General features: G+C 41.0%; 1 protein-coding gene across 3 annotated transcripts; it reads right to left on the bottom strand.

Annotated features, from left to right (window-relative positions):
• Positions 1 to 2835: 2835 nt before the first annotated feature.
• On the bottom strand, positions 2836 to 18907 carry LOC139648009 (NACHT, LRR and PYD domains-containing protein 3-like). 3 transcript variants are annotated; one of them, XM_071524037.1, is made up of 10 exons: positions 18760 to 18907; positions 17586 to 17643; positions 16197 to 16503; positions 14944 to 15051; positions 10407 to 12270; positions 10124 to 10297; positions 6671 to 6844; positions 5872 to 6045; positions 5622 to 5668; positions 2836 to 3484 (listed from the first exon to the last, which is right to left on the bottom strand). In XM_071524037.1, the coding sequence occupies exons 3-10, from the start codon at positions 16492 to 16494 to the stop codon at positions 2952 to 2954; spliced, it is 3372 nt and encodes a 1123-aa protein (XP_071380138.1). In that variant the 5' UTR covers positions 16495 to 16503; positions 17586 to 17643; positions 18760 to 18907; the 3' UTR covers positions 2836 to 2951. The 3 variants fall into 3 exon arrangements, with proteins under 3 accessions (XP_071380138.1, XP_071380139.1, XP_071380140.1); XM_071524038.1 differs by lacking the exon at positions 6671 to 6844; XM_071524039.1 differs by lacking the exons at positions 2836 to 3484; positions 5622 to 5668; positions 5872 to 6045 and adding an exon at positions 6089 to 6494.
• Positions 18908 to 19343: the final 436 nt, after the last annotated feature.

Below are 19343 nucleotides of genomic sequence, written 5' to 3'. Positions count from 1 at the left end.
TTAGGTGGAATCGGTTGTGCAGCGTTGTGATATGGAAATAAAGAGTGGTAAACAGAACCTCAGAAGTGGACATGAATCTTTTGGTGTGCGCGTCATCAGTTTTCTCCCGTGCTTAGCCTCCCGCGGCTTATTGTTTTTTTTGGTGTTCACCAGTTAGCCGCAACATTAGTCAACAGAAAAGTATCTGAAATGTTGATCCACAGAAAAGTTTCGTTGATGCCGGATTCCTGGGATACTTTTGGAACGCTTCAAACAAGGAAACTGGAGCGTGCGGATCAACGCTATTGCGTTCATTTACCGCCAGTCTACATTCATTCATTCATTCCCAGCCTGCTACTACGGTTCATTCATCACAGCCGCTGGAATTGAGGTATGGCTACCGCTACACACACACACAACAGGTTCTTTTTGTGAATTAAACTATTCCCCTGTTAGGCTTTAGCAGTATAGCCACGTTAGGTGGTTGTATTGTTTTTTGTTTTTAAGTCAAGTCAAGTCAAGTTTATTTATACAGCCCTTTGTCACAAGCATGTCTCAGAGGACTTTACAGAGAGTGTGTCTAGCTAGGTCTAACTAAACACAAGCAATGGTGAACAAAGTTACGTAAGATAAACATAGCAAACCAAAAAAAAAAAAACACAGGTAGGCAAGAGCAGATTTAGCAAGACAAAACAATCTACCTATTCTATAGCCTAACCTACCCGGCACCCCAGCCTTAGACCCTAAATGCACACAAGGAAAAACTCCCAAGAAAAACCTTGGTAGGAAAACTTGGAAGAAACCTTGGGCGGGCTGAGGCAGAGAGGGATCCCCCCCCGGGACGGCTTATCGTGCAAAATGTCCAAGCAGCGACAAAACAACAAACAACAAACAGTGAAATAATTTATAGCAGAAACTGAAGAGACAGACGTTAGGTTTCCCTGCTCCTCATCAGATGATGGAACTTGGTGATGATGGTAGATTCTGGTTTTTGTTGTGAACTGTTCATGTGTTCAGTCTTCAGAGGGAAGCTGCAGTTGGTCCAGACAGACAGACGGGGGCGCTCTCTCTCCACATCACATCATGTTGCTGTTCACTGGTCCAACCAAACTCTCTAAAGCCCCTTTCACACTGGTCAAAAAACCCACTAACACCCGCTAACATCTGGCTTTTGTCTTCAGTGTGAAAGGGTACAATCGGCATTCATTCCCGGGTCAAATGACTCTGCAGTAGTCACGGGTATTTTTCGGCTCCGCCTCCGATCGGCAGTGATGGGAACATGACACCCGGGTGCACACGCTAATTTTCGCCGCGACGCTATGACACGCGTTGAAGTTCCGGATGTTACTGTTATTTATTTATTTTTTTATATATATATGGCTGTCAGAACTGACATCCGGTAACTTACCAACTACACCACTCGGCTGCTCCAAACATCAGACCATGTGCGTCGTGAGTAGCTTGTTCTTCTTAGGGGTTTAAGCCCTCACCACCATCGTAATATCACTGCTTCATGGAACGCTGCATAATTCCAACCGTTCATAATAATTCCGTTGCACTCGTAATGTCCGATGACGTCATTCTGCATAATAATTAGCCATGTGCTTCTGTTTGTTTGAGAGGGGAGAAAATTCGGAATAATGGGCCATCGGAACAATGGCATGGCACCGTTCAGTCGGCGTTGAGTTTCAAAGAGAGACTGAAGTAAAAGATATAAAAAAGTAACCACCGTAACATTGTCACTGGCCTCCATGCTGCTATCTACTGTTTGCTAACCCTGTTTTCCGGGGCTTCATGACGTCGAATGTGACACACCAGAAAAAAAAAACAGAAAGGCAAACTCGTCTATTGGCAATGTGAAAGGAGTCAATCGCCTATTTTTAGCGGGTTTACCCGCGTTTAAGAAACCAGCATATACGCGCTAATTTTGGTGTAAAAAGGGTATAAAGCTTCTCAGTCAGCAGATGAAGCCCTGAAAGACTTTTGGCAGCAGAAGGAAAGGCTGTCATGTGTTGTGTTGTGTTGTCCCATCCTGTTTGTCTGTTTGTTTGTTTGTCTGTCTTTTAGCAGGATTTCTTAAAAAGTGATCGGTGGAAAGCTTGGTGCACGAAAGAATAATAAACAACAGACCACAACAACAACAACAACAACAATAATAATAATAATAATGATAATAATAATAATAATAATAATAATAATAATAAAAGTTTTAAGTTGTGTTAATGTTTGTGCACTCACTGCCAAAACAGGAGGGGAGGGGCAGGACTGTGTGTGTGAGTGTGTGTGTTCACTATCAGTATTTCTGTCTTTGTAAATCATTTTAAGAACTGTCATGTTCCTGCACATATCTTAAAAATCTATAGTGTTTTTTTTCTTCATAATTCTGTGCAAAATGCAGACTGTATTGATCATTCCTGTTTTGTGATTGATTATTGATCAGTTAGATCTAGGTCGGTTCGTTCTCTGTAAAGACCTTTCAGACATGAAGGGTTGTAGAAATAAACTGGACACACACACACACACACACACACACACACACACACACACACGCACAGTGTGAGCAGAGTAGGCATGATGACAGATCTATAGATTTGTTTTTTCTTCATAATTCTTCATGTTTAGAATAAATATGTGAACTTGAGTGTCAGCAAAGTAAATCAGTTGACAGATTATATTTTCCTTCATTATGAGAAGTCATGACTCACAACATAGACAACAACTGAGAATTATATTGGTTTATTTACGAAAACAATTACATTTTAAAATGTAGTGATTGATTCATGTGTTCTTTACAGTAAAACGACTCATAAATCTATATGGAAATACAAACATTAATATGCTCACATTAAGATGGAAGTGTGTGTGTGTGTGTGTGTGTGTGTGTGTGTGTGTGTGTGTGATCCTGTACAGAGTGAACTATCATCTCAGCAGCTGTCTTTGGTCAGCAGTGTGAGTGTTTCTCTCTCCCTCCTCTATCTGACAAGAGACAATGAGGAACCAAACCCAGACCAGAACCTAAACCCAGGATAGAGTGGTTCAGTGAATGTGGAGTGGAAGGTGTGGATGTGGATCAGTGTGTCAGAGGAAACTCTGTAGAAGGACAGAGAGCCAGCAGGCCAGTCCAGATACACTGCTACTCTGTCAGAGACAGAGGGGGAGAGGTAAGGTATGGCTGTGTCTCTGTTATTGTGCCGGGCAGAGTAACTCTCATCAGAGCAGAACAGACTCCAGGACTTTTCATTCCTTCCAAGCCTGCAGTCTTCACCCTCTCCTCTCCTACTGATTCCTTTGTAAGTCACTCCTATATGAACCACTCCTTCCCACTCGACCTCCCAGTAACAGCGACCAGTCAGACCATTTCTACACAGCAGCTGTTCCCAGTAGTCAAATCTCTCTGGGTGATCAGGATATGGCTGCTCCTCTCTCACCTTTGTCACCTTTCTGTCTTCAGACAGGAAGAGGTTTCTGTTTGCTGTGTTTGGGTCCAGTGTGAGTTCACAGGCATCTGATGAGAGAGCAAGACTCAATACAGCAGCAGATTATCATCTAATACACCTGTTGTGTTAATTATTTGTTGATTTATTAACAAGTTGACTGTTAATTATTGAACAGTTAAATTTTTGTGAATAATTATATATTCATTTATTGATTTAAATTACAAGAGGAGGCAACCAACCTCTGATGTGGCTTACATAAGGTTTAACAATTAGGAAAATATTATGAAAAGAGACTAATGATAATATGAATAGGTTACAAATGAATAATTAAATACATCACGATAATTATAATATAGATACATACACATACATACATACATACATACATACATACATAAATATATAAAGAGATAAATATTTCGCCAAGCCGATATCTCGGCTTGGATGAAGGAACACCACCTTCAGCTTCACCTGTCAAAGACTGAGCTCCTTGTCATCCCAGCCAGTCCCTCTGTACAACAACAGATCAGTATCCAGCTCGAATCAACTCAGCTCATGCCCACAAAGTCTGTCAGAAACTTGGGTGTCATGATTGATGACCAACTAACCTTCAAGGAGCATGTGGCTTCTGTTGCTCGGTCATGTGGATTTGCTCTGTACAATATCAGGAAGATCAGACCCTACCTGTCTGAGCATGCAGCACAACTCCTGGTTCAGGCTCTTGTAATATCAGCCTTGACTACTGCAACTCCTTACTGGCAGGGCTCCCGGCATGTAGCTCAAACCTCTGCAGATGATCCAGAACGCGGCGGCGCGTCTGGTCTTCAACCAGCCCAACAGAGCACATGTCACTCCGCTATTCATCTCCCTCCTCTGGCTCCCAGTTGCTGCCCGCATCAAGTTCAAGTCCTTGATGCTCGCCTACAAAACAATAACCAAAATGGCTCCGACCGACCTGAACTCCCTCATTCAGGTCTACGCTCCCTCCCGCTCACTACGCTCTGCCATGGAGCGGCGCCTGATGCTGCCTCCACAGCAAGGCCCTAAGTCTCTAGCCAGACTCTTCTCTTCTGTGGTTCCTCGGTGGTGGAACGAGTTACCAAACTCCATTCAATCCGCAGAGTCCCTCTCAATCCTTAAGAAAAGGCTAAAGACCCAGCTCTTTAGCGAATACCTTCTCACATAAAAAAAAAAAAAAAAAAATTTGCTTCTATGAACTCTATGCATTGCCTCATAGCACTGCCTCATAGCACTGCCTCGTAGCACCTATGTCCTGTCCTGTTGGACCAGAACTTAGCTTTATAGCACTTACTCTCGTTGTTCTCTCCTAACTAGAACCTTGCTTGTGTTGTATGAAAATCTCATGTGTAAGTCGCTTTGGATAAAAGCGTGCCAAATGTGAAATTGTAAATTGTAAATTTCACAACCTAACCTAATGACCTGAAAGTAAGGTGGAATGAAATTAAATGTTTTTGAAGTGTACTTGGTCATAAGAGCTTGTTATGAGAAGAAGAAGAAGTCGATGAAGTGACAATGAATATTTTAAAAAATCAAATCATGAGTTTAGGCCAGAAGGCCTTAATGTGACAGAGCAGTGTTTCTGGTTCCAGCCCAGTGGTTTCTTATTATGGTAGTAAGTATTAGGATGAGGTTTCCTCTTCATGTGCGATTGGTCTACTGATTTATTTTTAACTTCAAACTTTCACCACAGTATCTCCTGCTGATACATGATATATGATTCATGATTTTAAGATTTTTTTTTTAAATGTTTCCCTTTTAAATGTTTCCCTATTTTTTCTAGACATTTTTGGGCTCTAGTGAAGTGTTAGTGTTAAGAGTTTTTCATTTCAATATCAGCTCATTAAGCCATGTCAATCCTCTTTTTTGGCATTTTTTCACAATGTTAATTCATTAAAAAAATCAAATTTATGTAAATTTTATTTTTTTTTCATCATTGCTAGTTCTTATGGTGTTGTATACCTGGAAATAAAACAATTTTTTTCATTAACATTAAATATTTTTTTTGCCTCGTTAAGCCGTTTTCACATGAAGCTTTTTAGAAAGTCCCACATGATGTCATCACCTTCATCCACAGTAGGATGTGAATGAATGGACGTCACATACTGCTGTGTGAATGAACTTTCTATCTAAATAGTTGAATGTGTGTTGCTTTGTTTTCATGAATCAAACTAAATACACACTTACATTTCCTCAGACCTGGTTTCAACCTCTGCACTCCACCATGGTCCACACTGGGGGAATAAACAAAGTCAGACCAGCAGATTCTCTTTGATGATGGAAACATGGACATTTAATAACCTTCAATATGAATGAGTTTCCATACAGCATCAGTCATAACTGCTGTTAGACATTAATCAATATTCCTCATCTTCTCAGTGTGACAGAGAAAATGTGTGTGACTCTCAGCCTTCTAGCAGACGTTGCCTCTCCATACCTGAGAGAGTCCAGTCTCCAGTGTGGATCCTCCAGTCCAGCAGAGAGCAGCTTCACTCCTGAGGCTCCTGGATGATTGCAGCTCAGGTCCAGCTCTCTCAGATGGGAGGGGTTGGAGCTCAGAGCTGAGGCCAGAGAAGCACAGCCTTCCTCTGTGAGCAGACAGCCTGACAGCCTGCACACACACACACGCATGCACGCACACACACACACACACACACACACACACACACACATACACACACACACAGTTAAGTTTTAAGTTTTCTTCCATTGATGTACAATTTATTTATTGTTTATTACTGAGAATTAATTTTTCCTGTTTTTCTACACAAGTGTTTTCTGGAAAAGAGAGCCAAGCTCTCAGTGTAAACTTCCTGTTTAAAACAAGATTCATGTTAGATCATCACTATCTGCTCTGATGCTAGGTGTGATAATGTGATTTAATTTTAGTAAAAACTGCAGCGGTCACCACTCCAAACTGTTGCTCCAGTGATCTGCTTTGTGCTTTCATTTGGTCAGTTTGGCAGTTCTTGGATCAGTTTGCTGCAGAATCTTAGAAATCCTTTTTGGTATTTTAGGTCTCAACAACAGAGACAGCAAGGAGGGAAATAATGAAATATCCTGATAAGAAAGCAGAAAACAGTTCATAGGGGACAGAAAGTAGAGTGAAAGGTTGTTACCACAATCATAAGAGCAGAGAAAATCCTCCACAGGTTAGGAATCTATTCACTGATGTTACTCTGTAAGTAAAGCAGGATTTAAATGGTCATGTGTTGACCAGGTTGAGGAATCCTGACCTGAGAGTCTCCAGTCTACAGTGTGGACTCCCCAGTCCAGTAGAGAGCAGCTTCACTCCTGAATCCTGCAGGTCGTTGTTACTCAGGTCCAGCTCTCTCAGACTAGAGGACTGGGAGTTGAGAACTGAGGCCAGAGCTTCACAGCTTCTCTCTGACAGCTGACAGACACTCAGCCTGAAGTACATGAAAACATATGAAAATATTATTCTCTTATATTTTAATGTCAATGTTGTCTGTGATTTTTCTTTCAAATAATTACTGTTAATTGATTGATGTTTCCCTTTTCTAAAAGCAGAGTTCACAGTGTTGTTTGCATGGTGCTGTAGTTCATTGAACTGAGTGCAGCACTAACAATGCCAGAGATGCTGGTTTGATTCCCACTGGGTTCACCCATGTTAAAACTGTATTCACACATGGTGCTGCAAGGTGATTTGGATCAATACATCCACCAAAGGGTCTATGCTATGTTATAGGGCTGAACGATATTGACAAAAAATATAATTGTGATTATTTGACAGAAAATTGCGATTAAACTGAGATTCATATCATCACAAGTTGTTCTTGTCATACATTTTTTAGAACTTTAAAATTGTTTTAATAAAAGTGATTTTATTTAAAAAAAATTGATTGAGTTTGAGTCTGATGAAAGGTTTTCACCAATACTGTACTTGATTCATGGACCAAGATTACCCAAAATATCTTGTTCAGAAATCCATTTTGGACGCTTCTCTCTCTTAATCTGAAAACCAAGCAATTTCTGGGTGTTTTTTGCTCACTGCAATATACAATATACAATATATATATGTTGTATATATACAATATTTATACAAGTGCTGCAAATATGGAATCAGCAGAATCTTGGCTAGATCCAACAAGACACTCAAAAATGTGTTTTTTGCAGTTTATCACAGCCATAGTGCCATAAATCACAAAACAAGAAAAAACAGAAACTGATTTTCTTTGAGAATTCATTTTACAAAAACAAAAAATCTATGGAATCTCTATACACAGTATTTTTCCAAGTGCCCACAGGTCTAACCGATGTTGAAAAAACATGTGGGGCCTCCACATTCTTTATGTCCTGAGATATTGATATATATGCAACTGCTACAAATAAGGCGTTTTCAAGGCGCCAGTCAGCAAAGCAACTCAGACGCAGTGCAACATCACATTCTCTGCACTTCCATGCACTCTATTTTTTTTTTTTACACAAAACACAGTGCAGACGTCCTTCTGAGGCCTTTTTGGATTTTTCTGCATATGGGTTTATTGTGACAGGCAGTCATCTGGCACAGTAGCTACTCTGTGGAGAATATAGTCTAGGAGTTTGTTGCTGTAATGTCTGTGAAGTGTTGGAACAAGGTTCTAAACCACCTCACTGTCTTGTGATGCACTGAATCATTTATAGATATAACATGATAATATAATGAAATACTCAGATATCCTCACATGGATCTGTGCCTTACACAAAGAATAATCAGATGTTTTCTGATGAAAATTCAGCATTTGAAGCTTAGCTTCGGTTTATTCAACTGACGTTAGAGCGGTACGAGAGGCATTCAAGGTCACTTCGGAAAATGCAGTTCTCCAGATAAATTTGCTTTTTACAGAATTTAAATATCATAAATGGTTTAATTTTGGCGATTTTCTATATAGTACATGCACAAATGATCCCACCCACGGGCTCGTGAGATTTTTGCAGCCTCTGTCATTTGGAAATTCATATTACATCTTGTTTGTTTCGGTTAATTGTTCAGCTCTACTATGTTATGCTTTACAGAAAGCCATTAAGAAGAATGGCAAGATATATAAAGCAGATTTAAAGTGTTTTAGAAGATGAACGTGAATTTGCCAGTCCAAGTCCCTCAGGAAAGCATTCCACAGTCTAGAAGCCCTGATGGCAAAAGTGTTTTCATCTTTAGTCTGGAGTTTAGACTGAGTGTCAGTCAGAAGGACCTGAAGATCTCAGCTTGCTCTCCAGCTCAGACAGAACTAAAGGCTGATTTATGGTCGGTCGCTCGACAGAAAATAAAGAGCCGTGCGACGTTTGTAATTTATGCTTCGGCGCAAGGTTTCAGTCGTCTCCATGGTAACCAGACGCTATCCTCCAGCCGCCTTGTTTAGTTACATTATATCATCCTGATCGGTGTATAGCTATCCTTCTGACAGCTTGTTTGTTTTATAGCTATATTTGCGCTACTTTGTATCCTTCTGCATTTTAATATTGGAGGGATTTGATGAAATCAGTGAGTTAATTGAAGAGGAAGAGATTTTAAGTTTCAGTGGTTATTGTTTAGCCTACTGTAACATTTTCATCTGACCAATAAAGATAGCATGGACAGTAAACATAGCCTTCCTGTCCTGTAGATTTTTCCACCGACGTCTGCAGTCCAACAGACTGATGTTCAGGGTGTCGGCAATCTTTTTCCACGTCGTTAATGCCATCTGCGCATCTGCAGGGACTACAGATGCGAATTGGCTTGCAGCTATAATCTGGTACGGTGCATCAAATGGTGACATTTATGTTTGAACTGTACATTGTCCCTTTTAAATAAATAAATAAATAAATAAATCTTTGTATTCTTTCATTGAAGAATCATACAGGTGGCGATACTGTCTAACTTCTACTGCCAGTCTTTCATCTATACCCTCCATATTTGCTATGAGCTAAGCTAAACTAATTAAACAAGGACGAAAAAGTTACAGACCAAAATATCAATAAGGACGTTCAGTTCAGTGAAAACTACAATCTCCATGGCGACATTAGTGTGACGCAATGTGACTACCCAATCAAATTGCGCGACAAAATGTGACAGTGTCCGCGACATAACAAAATTGTCCAGGTGCGCGACATGAAAGGAAAGTGTCGAGAGACACTTTTTTCTGTTGAAAATACGTCATTCTGTCGAGCGACACTTATCAAAGGTGTCGAGCGCCCAACCGTAAATCAGCCTTAAGAGTTCTGCAGTGTAACTCAGGGCCAAAACTAGTCAAACTCTGTGAAATCTTAATATTAATTCTTCATCAGCAGGTACCCAATGGAAATATGCTAAATCTGGGATATATGATCTCTGATTCACACTAGTTAAAGTCCTAGCTGCTCTATTCTGAATAAGCTGGAGATGTGACAGTGAATCTTGACTGAGACAGGAAGAGAGAGGTGCAGTAATATAAATGACGAGATCAAAGCATGGAGGATCTTCTCTCAGTCCTCCAGGTTCATGGCTGTATATGAATGTGGATCAGGACAAAACACATTCTGGAAAAACCAGAACATTATTTTCAGTGAAATTGAAAATGTCAATGTAAAATGGTTCTGGAGTCCTGATGTAAAACCTGCAGAGTCTCCCTTTGCAGATTCAGGAATATTGACCTGAGAGAGTTTTGAGAGCAGGGACCTTAGTTTGGAGAAATGTGTCAAATCAACTGAGGAAAACTGTGAATGGATCTTACCTGAGAGTCTCCAGTCTGCAGTGTGGACTCCCCAGTCCAGCAGAGAGCAGCTTCACTCTTAAATCCTGCAGGACGTTGTTACTCAGGTCCAGCTCTCTCAGACTAGAGGACTGGGAGCTGAGAACTGAGGCCAGAGCTTCACAGCTTCTCTCTGACAGCTGACAGTCACTCAGCCTGAAGGAGAATTAGTGATGAAGACAAACAACAACTTTAAAATGTTTTCCATTTTGTACTCACATCACATTTTAATAAAGTTAATATATCCAGTTATCTTTTCACCTACAGAGCTTTACTGGAGGCTTTGACCACTGGCAGCAGCCTCAGAAGAGCCTCCTCTGAAGCAGAGTATTTCTTCAGGTCAAACACGTCCAGCTCTTCTTCTGATGACAGTAAGATGAAGACCAGAGTCGACCACTGAGCAGGGGAGAGTTCATCTGTGGAGAGACTTCCTGATCTCAGGTACTGTTGGATCTCCTCCACTAGAGAACGGTCATTCAGCTCATTCAGACAGTGGAACAGATTGATGCTTCTCTCTGGAGAGGGATTCTCCCTGATCTTCTTCTTGATGTACTGGACTGTTTCCTGATTGGTCTGTGAGCTACTTTCTGTCTGTGTCAGCAGGTCTTCTAGGAGATCCTGATTGGTCTCCAGTGAAAGACCCAGGAGGAAGCGGAGGAACAAGTCCAGGTGTCCATTTGGACTCTGTAAGGCCTTGTCAATAGCAATCCTGTGGATCTTTGTTGCAGATGTTTTGCTGAAAAACATCTGCAGATTTTTGAAAGTCAGTCGTGGCTTGGACATTACATTCTTGTTGCTGTTGATGAGTGACAGGACCACATGAACAGCCGCCAGAAACTCCTGAATGCTCAGATGGACAAAGCTGAACATCTTGTTCTTGTCTTTGTCCTTCTTTGGACGGTCCTGCTCTTTAAAGATCTGTGTGAACACTCCTGAGTACACTGAGGCTTCATTGAAATTAATGCCACTTTTTTTTAGATCCTTCTCATAGAAGATCAGATTGCCTTTCTCCAGCTGGTGAAAAGCCAGTTGTGCAAGTGACTGAATGTACTGTATGCAGTTTTCTGTGCCATACTTCTCTTTGGTCTGATCGATCTGAAACACCAGGAATTTAGTGTACATCTCAGTCAGGGTCTTGGGCAGGTCTTCTTCTCTCTCACTGGTTTTCAACAGATCCTTCAGAACTGTAGCAGTGACCCAACAGAAGACAGGGATGTGGCACATGATGTGGAGACTTCGTGAAGTCTTTATGTGGGAGATGATTCTGCTGGCCTGTTCCTCATCTCTGAATCTCTTCCTGAAGTACTCCTCCTTCTGTGGGTCAGTGAAGCCTCTCACCTCTGTCACCATGTTAACAAAGTCTCCAGGGATCTGATTGGCTGCTGCAGGTCGTGTGGTGATCCAGAGGCGAGCAGAGGGAAGCAGTTTCCCCTCGATGAGGTTTGTCAGCAGTACTTCTACTCTGGTTGTCACATCAATAGAGCACTTTTCATTGGCAGTGAAGTCTAGTTGAAGGCGGCTCTCATCCAGTCCGTCCAACACAAACAGAAGTTTGAAATTACTCTTTTCATAGTTTCTGTTTCCTGACATCTGTAGTTCTGTGAAGATGTAATTCAGAGCCTCCTCCTTGATGTCCTTGGTTTCCCAGATACATTTGTGAATTAGTTCTGCAAAACGAAACCTTTCTCCCTTCAGTAGATTCAGCTGGCGGAAGGTGAAGGGGAATATGAGATGAACATCTTGATTGGCTCTTCTCTCAGTCCAGTCCAGGATGAACTTGTGCACAAGGAATGTTTTGCCGATTCCTGCGACCCCATTGGTCAGCACTGTTCTTATGGATCTGTGTTTTCCAGAAGGTTTGAAGATGTTGCTGGGTTTGATTGATTCCTCTGTGTCCGCTGGCTTTCTTGATGCCATCTCAATCTGCCTGACCTCATGCTGCCTGTTGATGTGTATGTCACCCCCGTCTGTGATGTAGAGCTCTGTGTAGATATCACCCAGAAGTTTCTCATCCTTCCTCTCTAACCATCCTTCTTGTGCACAGATGAACTTGTCCTGGAGGTTAGATTGGACCTTTTCTTGGTACTCTGTGATGGGATGTTGAGACTCTGTTGTTCTCACCAGTAAATCTGTGTAGAACAAAGTAACATCCATAAAGAAACTAAACTAAAACTACAAGTATTAGGCTCTTTTGCAGGTAGCAACACTAAACAGATGCTTGTGAGACAAACGGAAACTCATTTGAAGCTCAGTGATTTTTTTGCTAAAAGTTGGTGCTCTGAGAATAACAAACATGTTCTCACTGTCAACATCAATACATCCTTTCCTTTAAAATAACAAAAAAGGAAGGCAACATTGTGAAGAGAGGTTTCCTGATGACATGCAGCCTTAGTGGAACAGACAGGTTGTGATATCAGGCAGAGCAGACTGTGGATAATATTCAGATTCAGATATTTCATTACAAGTGTAGCAGCTAATTAACTGTGGGTTGCTTTCATTCACAACATTTTTTAACTCTCTATTTTCCAGAGAAAAGTTTTGATGAGGATACATGCTCTTTGACCCCAGCTTCACAATCACACACTTCCCAGTCAACTTCCCAGTACAACCACAGTCTTCTACTGAGCAGCTCCACTGGAGCAGCTGGGGGTTCAGTGCCTTGCTCAAGGGCATCTTGACAATAGTTTTTAAAGGAAGTGGAGAGCATTACTGATTCACTTTCTCATGATCTTCTAGTTAAGGATTTGAACAGCCGACCCTCAGGTCACAAACCCCATTCTGCACCTGTTACTCAGATGAATCAGTACTTCAGGAGCCGTATTCACAAAGCTTCCTAGTACTAAGAGTTGTTCCTAATGGTGAAAATCTAAGAAAATTCTTACTCTTAGAATGAAAATAAGATTGAATCCTAGTAAAGATAAAAGCTATTCAAGAAGCATCTTAGCCCTTAAGAGAGCTGCTTAGGTGAAAAACTGTTCAGAGTAGAGAGGAGGACTTTTAGGAGCTGAGGAGTTTCTTAAGCAGAGGAGAAAATGACACAGAGGAGGAGAAATGTTCTCCAAACACTGAATGACAATGAGATAATAAAGCTACAGGTTAGATCCTGCAGGATGATGTTTGTTGCTGATCTCATTAGAGATGCGCTCACATCTCCCACTCAACAAAGTAACACTATAATGCCATTAATACTATTACTATTATGAAAGTTATCACACCAATAAGATATCTGGTAACAAGCAAAATGCAACAGTGCAGCAGTGATGATTAAGGTCTACAACCCTCCATCAGCAGAATAATCACACATAAATCATCAGTACTAATACTACTAAGTCTTGAGCCATTTTCACCAAATCTTAACATTGAACTGGTAAAGTCATAATAACATTACTGCATCCACCCAAATAAAGACATCACACATCAGTGAGGACCGTGCAAGTACTAAAAAGTTAGGCTACATTTTGTCAAAATCATTAGGTTGCTCTAACTATTGATTAAACAGGGATTTTCATTTTTGACAGTATAAGTAAACCATACTTTTATAGACTAAATTGTGTGATTATCACTTGTGATTCCTTGTGTGCATTCTGAATGACTGGATTTGTCCTGATGGACCAATGACAGCGTCTAAAAGAGAGCATCATACCTAGCAACAGAGGCGACCACATCTCCTCACTAAGATAAAAGTTCTTGTCCATTCCTCGCTCAGAGTCGCTCTGAGAACTTTCCTAAATCACTCCTAAGATAGAACTCCTTGCTAGGAAGTTTTAGGCGAAGTTAAGACTCTGAGAAGATTCTCAGAGTGTTTGTGAATACGGCTCCAGGAGCTGTGAGTAAAAGAAACTAAGCTAAGTAAAAGAAACATTATAAGTAAATTGTTAAAAAGACCAATCCCACTTGGACTGTTCCACTCCCCCCTTTTCTGGAATGGTATATTCCCCTTAATTGATTGTAGTTTTCCAGACCACCAGTTCCAATGTTGAGTTCTGATTGTGGTGTGCTTACCTCTTAGTGTGTGTCCATGGGATTGTAAGTACTGAACACAAACTGTATGTAGGTTAATATATCAATATGATTGTTGCTGTTCTCAGTTCATAATATTACCTCTTAGCTAAATGTGGACAATCTACTTTCTCCGACCGTCACGTTCATGTTAATTAGTACTGGCAATTAAGAGTCGACTTAGTTGCTTAGTTGCTTAGTTGCTAATGTGTGTGTAAGCAATGCAAACATTACTGTATGTGACCCAGTTCTTGTGTTTAGCTATTTAATACTCCCTGCAACTGATAATCGTATGGCTAGCAACTATACAACAAAATTTTAAATTTTTTAAGTTAAGTATGCATTGTAACTGAGTTACTGCCTTCTTATTGGCTGTTAGTTGTGCACTGTTTGGTTGTCAGTATGCTGGTTGTAATTACTGTATTAGAATCTGATGCCATTGGTGACCTTACAGTGCCACCTAGTGGATCTACTGGGTATGGCTGTAAATTGCCTCAGACAACTGTTAGTCAGTCCATGACAGTAGTTTATAATAATTCCTTGTTTTATGTTTTCCCCTTTTTACAGAAACCACACTCACAGTTACACCTAATAAAGTTTATTAACTGGAGCTTCAAGTCTATCTCGTGATTTGACCGATCACTCCAGTGGTGGGCTGAAATCCCCAGAACCCAATAAGTTGAGAGAGAGCTTTGCCAGCCATTCTCTATCGTTTATAAATCCTTCATCATTTTAACAGCCACACTAAATGGGCAGTGACAAGACCAACATGGCAGCCAGGATGAGCCAGAGAATAGCTTTACCTTCAGTCTGACTGCTGTCAGTGGGAAGGTGAGGAAGAGGAGCAGACTGTGGTTGACTGGAGGAAGATCCTCTGTTCTCTGAAGTCTCCCCGACATCACCGACATCCACTGAGAGAGAGAGAGGTAGAGAGAGAGAGAGAGGGAGAGACAGAGACAGAGATATGGGGAGAGAGAGAGAGGGAGAGGGAGAGGGAGAGAGAGAGGGAGAGACAGAGAGAGAGAGAGCGAGAGAGAGAGAGAGGGAGGGAGAGAGAGAGAGAGATATATATGGGGAGAGAGAGAGAGAGAGAGAGGGAGAGAGAGAGAGAGAGAGCGAGAGAGAGAGAGATATGGAGAGAGAGAGACAGAGAGAGACAGATATATGGGGAGAGAGAGAGTAAGAGAGAGGGAGAGAGAGAGGGAGAGAGAGAGAGGGAGAGAGAGAGACAGATACGGAGAGACAGAGAGAGAGAGAGAGAGACTCTTTACATAAATACTGAAGGACTGAAGGAAGTGAACATTCATCATGTTTAGTTTTCATTTTGACACAAACTGTCTTCCTCTGTGGAGACCCATACATGTGTTCCTGTTTATTTAAACCTGAACCATTGACCTGCTGTCTGTCTCTCTGTCTCGTCCTTGACTGAGGTCTGCTGGTCCTGGTCCTGGGGTGACTGCCATCTGAGGCCTTGTGGGTCTGATGGAGCTCAAAACCTTTTCTCTGTCTCTACAGCACTCGATAAATGGGACCAGAGTCACAGTCAGAATGAATGGGAGTCAATTCTGCTCCACAAAACTACATGGCAGTAACTACTTTTAATGTGCTAGAAAGGTCAAATTATACCCATTCATGCTCTTAAAATTATAAAGTGTAAAACAATCACAACACAATGAGACTTGCCTTTTTGCTGTTTTCCTGACATCTGCATAACATAAAACTCAAAATAAACACAGAGACTCAAAAGGCAGCCTGCCTCTCTTCACACATCTACTGTCTGAATGCAGAATAACAGCAGAGCAGAAGTGAAAAAACAGATAAAACAGGCTGAGAAAGTGAACAGGGAGAAGGTGGAGAAGCTCTTCCAGGAAGGTCAAGCCAAGCTAATCCGGCTTTAGGGCAGATGAGTGTGTCGCCATGTCAGAGAAACTGAACAGCTTCTACTGCATCATCTAGTGAGGGTGTGGAGTCTGATAGCTCAGACAGCATAGTGTATCAGACTGAGACTGTCCCTCTGTTTTTCACATGTTTGTATTTTTATCACCCCATGACTTACCTTCGGGTCCTGAGCTGCTGTTTGACAAACTCTGCACTAGATCATTCCTGTTGATCTTCATCAAAACCTTCTTGGTCACCTCCAGAGAGTGTTGGTTGTAGGTCTGCACCATCTGATCCACTGTGTCCTGCCTGTTTGCCTTCTCCACTTTGCTCTTTTTGATGGCTGGGAAACCTTCCAGGATGTCATCCTGCTGCAGGAACCACTGGAAGATCTTGAGCTCCTCATCTCCCAAATCCTCCAGTGTTTTGATAAGGAGCCTTTTAGTTTTCGAGAGCTTTTCTTTATCCGTTGCCATCGTTGCTCCCTGGTAAATTCAAAGGATATTTTCGACTCAAAGGACAATTATGATGATGATGATTTAAAATGAATCTCATCTCATCTCATTAAAACTAGTATTAAGTAGTAGTATGTATTATAGATATGGAAGTCTTGTAAAAGTACTTTGTCAGCCAGATCACAAAAGGTAATTGATAATGTAATTGGTAATATTTGTTCTATTGTCTGATCATATATAACCCTTTGGTACAAACACACAGTACTTGTATATGTATGAATTTCTTCAACAAAGTTAGAGCAGGATGATTCCCTTTTTCTCTTTAACATTCCTTTTATTTCTGTGAACTGGTTAATATTGTTATCTTTTATTTCCTGGCTGTAACTCTTTCCAGCACCGTGATGCCAGTAAGTGGAATGAGCCACCTGATCTGAACATCACATGTTCTTGTTGCTGTAAGTAAATATTCTCTTTATTTGACCTTTTGCACATTGTCTTGTGGTACAAAATTAGTTCAAAATACATTAATCTGGCATTTGCTGTTTAAAAGTATATCAGTTCTCTTTGCTGTGAAAGTGGAATAGAAACTCAGTAAACACACATGCCTCATATGCATTTAACATGATATTCATGTAAACCTTTAGAAGAACCTCACATAAACCAACCAGCATGCATAGCTCTGTTAGTGTCACATTATGGTTGCAGCACCCAGGACTCCATCTCACTAGCTGTGTTTTTTCACGGTGTGACTTCATGAGTGCAGGGTTTTAAAAGGTTGGGGCATTTTGAGGGTCCCTGCTGGTTTTCATGTCCCAAAAACTTTTTTGCCACCATTACAGTGGAATCAGCTTGAGCAAAGGAGGCAGTGTTTAACATTAACATTACAATGTTTAACTATATTAGCAGTAGTTAAACATTTTGAATATATTTCTTCTTTCCAGATAAGCTGGAGTTTTACCTGTCTTGCTAGGAAGTCTGATACAAGGGTCTGTGGAGGAATTTTATATATAAGCTGTGCGCCACCAGGCCTGTAGGTGTCACTGCAGGCTGGTTGCATGTAAGTTTCTACTTCCTCTGTTAGCTCCACCCCCGAGCTATGTATAAATACTGACCGGAGCCTGTGTCCGCCGGGAGAAGGACCATGTCACTGCTAGGGTGATGACCTTTCTCCTGTGCACGTAAAATAAAGCATCATCAACAGCAGTCAGCTGAGTTTGTGTATTGATGAAATTCCACGACAGTCCTTCACTACATCTTAACAGGATTTTAGGATGGAATACCAGAGTCACTTATGCGTGACATTTGATTCCTCCTGAGGTTTCAAAGAAAAGAAAAAAAATCATCCTTCATCTCTACATGTGAAAACACAGAGTGAGCACTTTTACTGCACTTTCTCTTCTCTAACTTTACTATGGAATTCAATATAGAAAAAACTGAATAAAAGTGAACACTCTGTACTTTCACATGTAGTAAGAAGGAATTTAATTCTTATAATTGAGACTTGGACTTTGTGAAAGTAGGGTATTGATAAAGTCTTGTTGTTTTGTACACTCAGTGTATTATCAGTGGATCAAACTTCAGTCAATCTTATCCAAGCTGTCAGGCCTTCTGACTTCCTCATATCTCACCAGTGAAATGAGATTTGACAACAGTTAACTTGTGACCTGGTGTTGATTTTATCTGGCAACACTAAAAGTAAAACATGTAAAAACTTCTTAGAGAAGGTTCAGTTTGGCCCCGAAGTCAAATGTTGGAAATCTGAGTACAATTAACTAATGAATATTCACATCTGTGAGCATTGAATACACATCTTGAAAGATTTCACAACATCATCACATACACTAATGTTACGTCTGACACCGAAGCTCCGAAGTGCGATTCAAACTCAAAGTACTTTCAAGTGAACCGCAGCTTTGGAGCTTGCTTTGTTACGGAAAATGTCACGTGAACGATGACGTTCGAAGCAGCGACCGCTTCATTCCCGCAGTGAATCACATGACTGCTTCGATTTGCAGAGTACCAGGTTTGTCAGATTTGAAACGTATCGGCGGCTTTCCCTTTAAAATGAACTGTAAGAATGAATAAATCATGGGTTGTAGTGTTAGTACAGCGTCGTCGTTGTCGACAGTCGATTAGATTGCGTTTATTTCTGTATTGGAATTACACAATTGGAAAGACTTCATATAAATCATATAAAAATATATCATACAGTCATACAGTTGCACAATACAATTCCACACAGTTCACTTATCAAACATGTCTAATGTTTCCTGGTAGGATCCTTACCTGGTGAACTCAAATCCAGATCAAGTCAAACAGACTTTCTGCCTTCATCTGTAGAGGAAACACTGACAGACTTCAGTCCTGGTGTCTGTGTTCATTTGATCTGAGGCTGCTGTCACACCCTCATAACTTCACTACCAAAGTCTAGAAACCTCAGAATGCCACTAAACCAGTCTAACCTTTGGCCAGAAACCACGCCTGAGGTGGAGAAATCACAGATCAGGAGGTGTGGCTTCAATGTGTCCAACAGCATCGTCTACAGTGAAATAAAGAGTCGTCCTAGCACAGAAAGATAATGCATGGAGCTGGGCAAATATGACCACATTTCACTATCAAATAGACTTTTATCAAATTAAATATGATAGATATTTTAGGCGACTGTGGGGTCAAACGTGGTAAAAAGCTTATTATATATTCACACATCATTCTTCTAGAGCAGTGGTTCCCAACCTGTGGTCCAAGACCCTCTTGGGAGGACTGACCACTTGCCCGGGCTCAGCGGTCCCGGTGGGGGATCCCTCTTTGACTCGGCCCGCCCATGGTTTCTTCCATTTTTTCCTAATAAGGTTTTTGTGGGAGTGTATTCT

Source organism: Centroberyx affinis, unplaced genomic scaffold, assembly GCF_046629955.1.
Source record: "Centroberyx affinis isolate AG114_WGS23_722 - 3 ecotype Tasmania unplaced genomic scaffold, CSIRO-AGI_Caff_v1 ptg001137l_1, whole genome shotgun sequence".
NCBI lineage: Eukaryota > Metazoa > Chordata > Actinopteri > Beryciformes > Berycidae > Centroberyx > Centroberyx affinis.
This window is presented reverse-complemented; position numbering and strand designations above follow the sequence as displayed.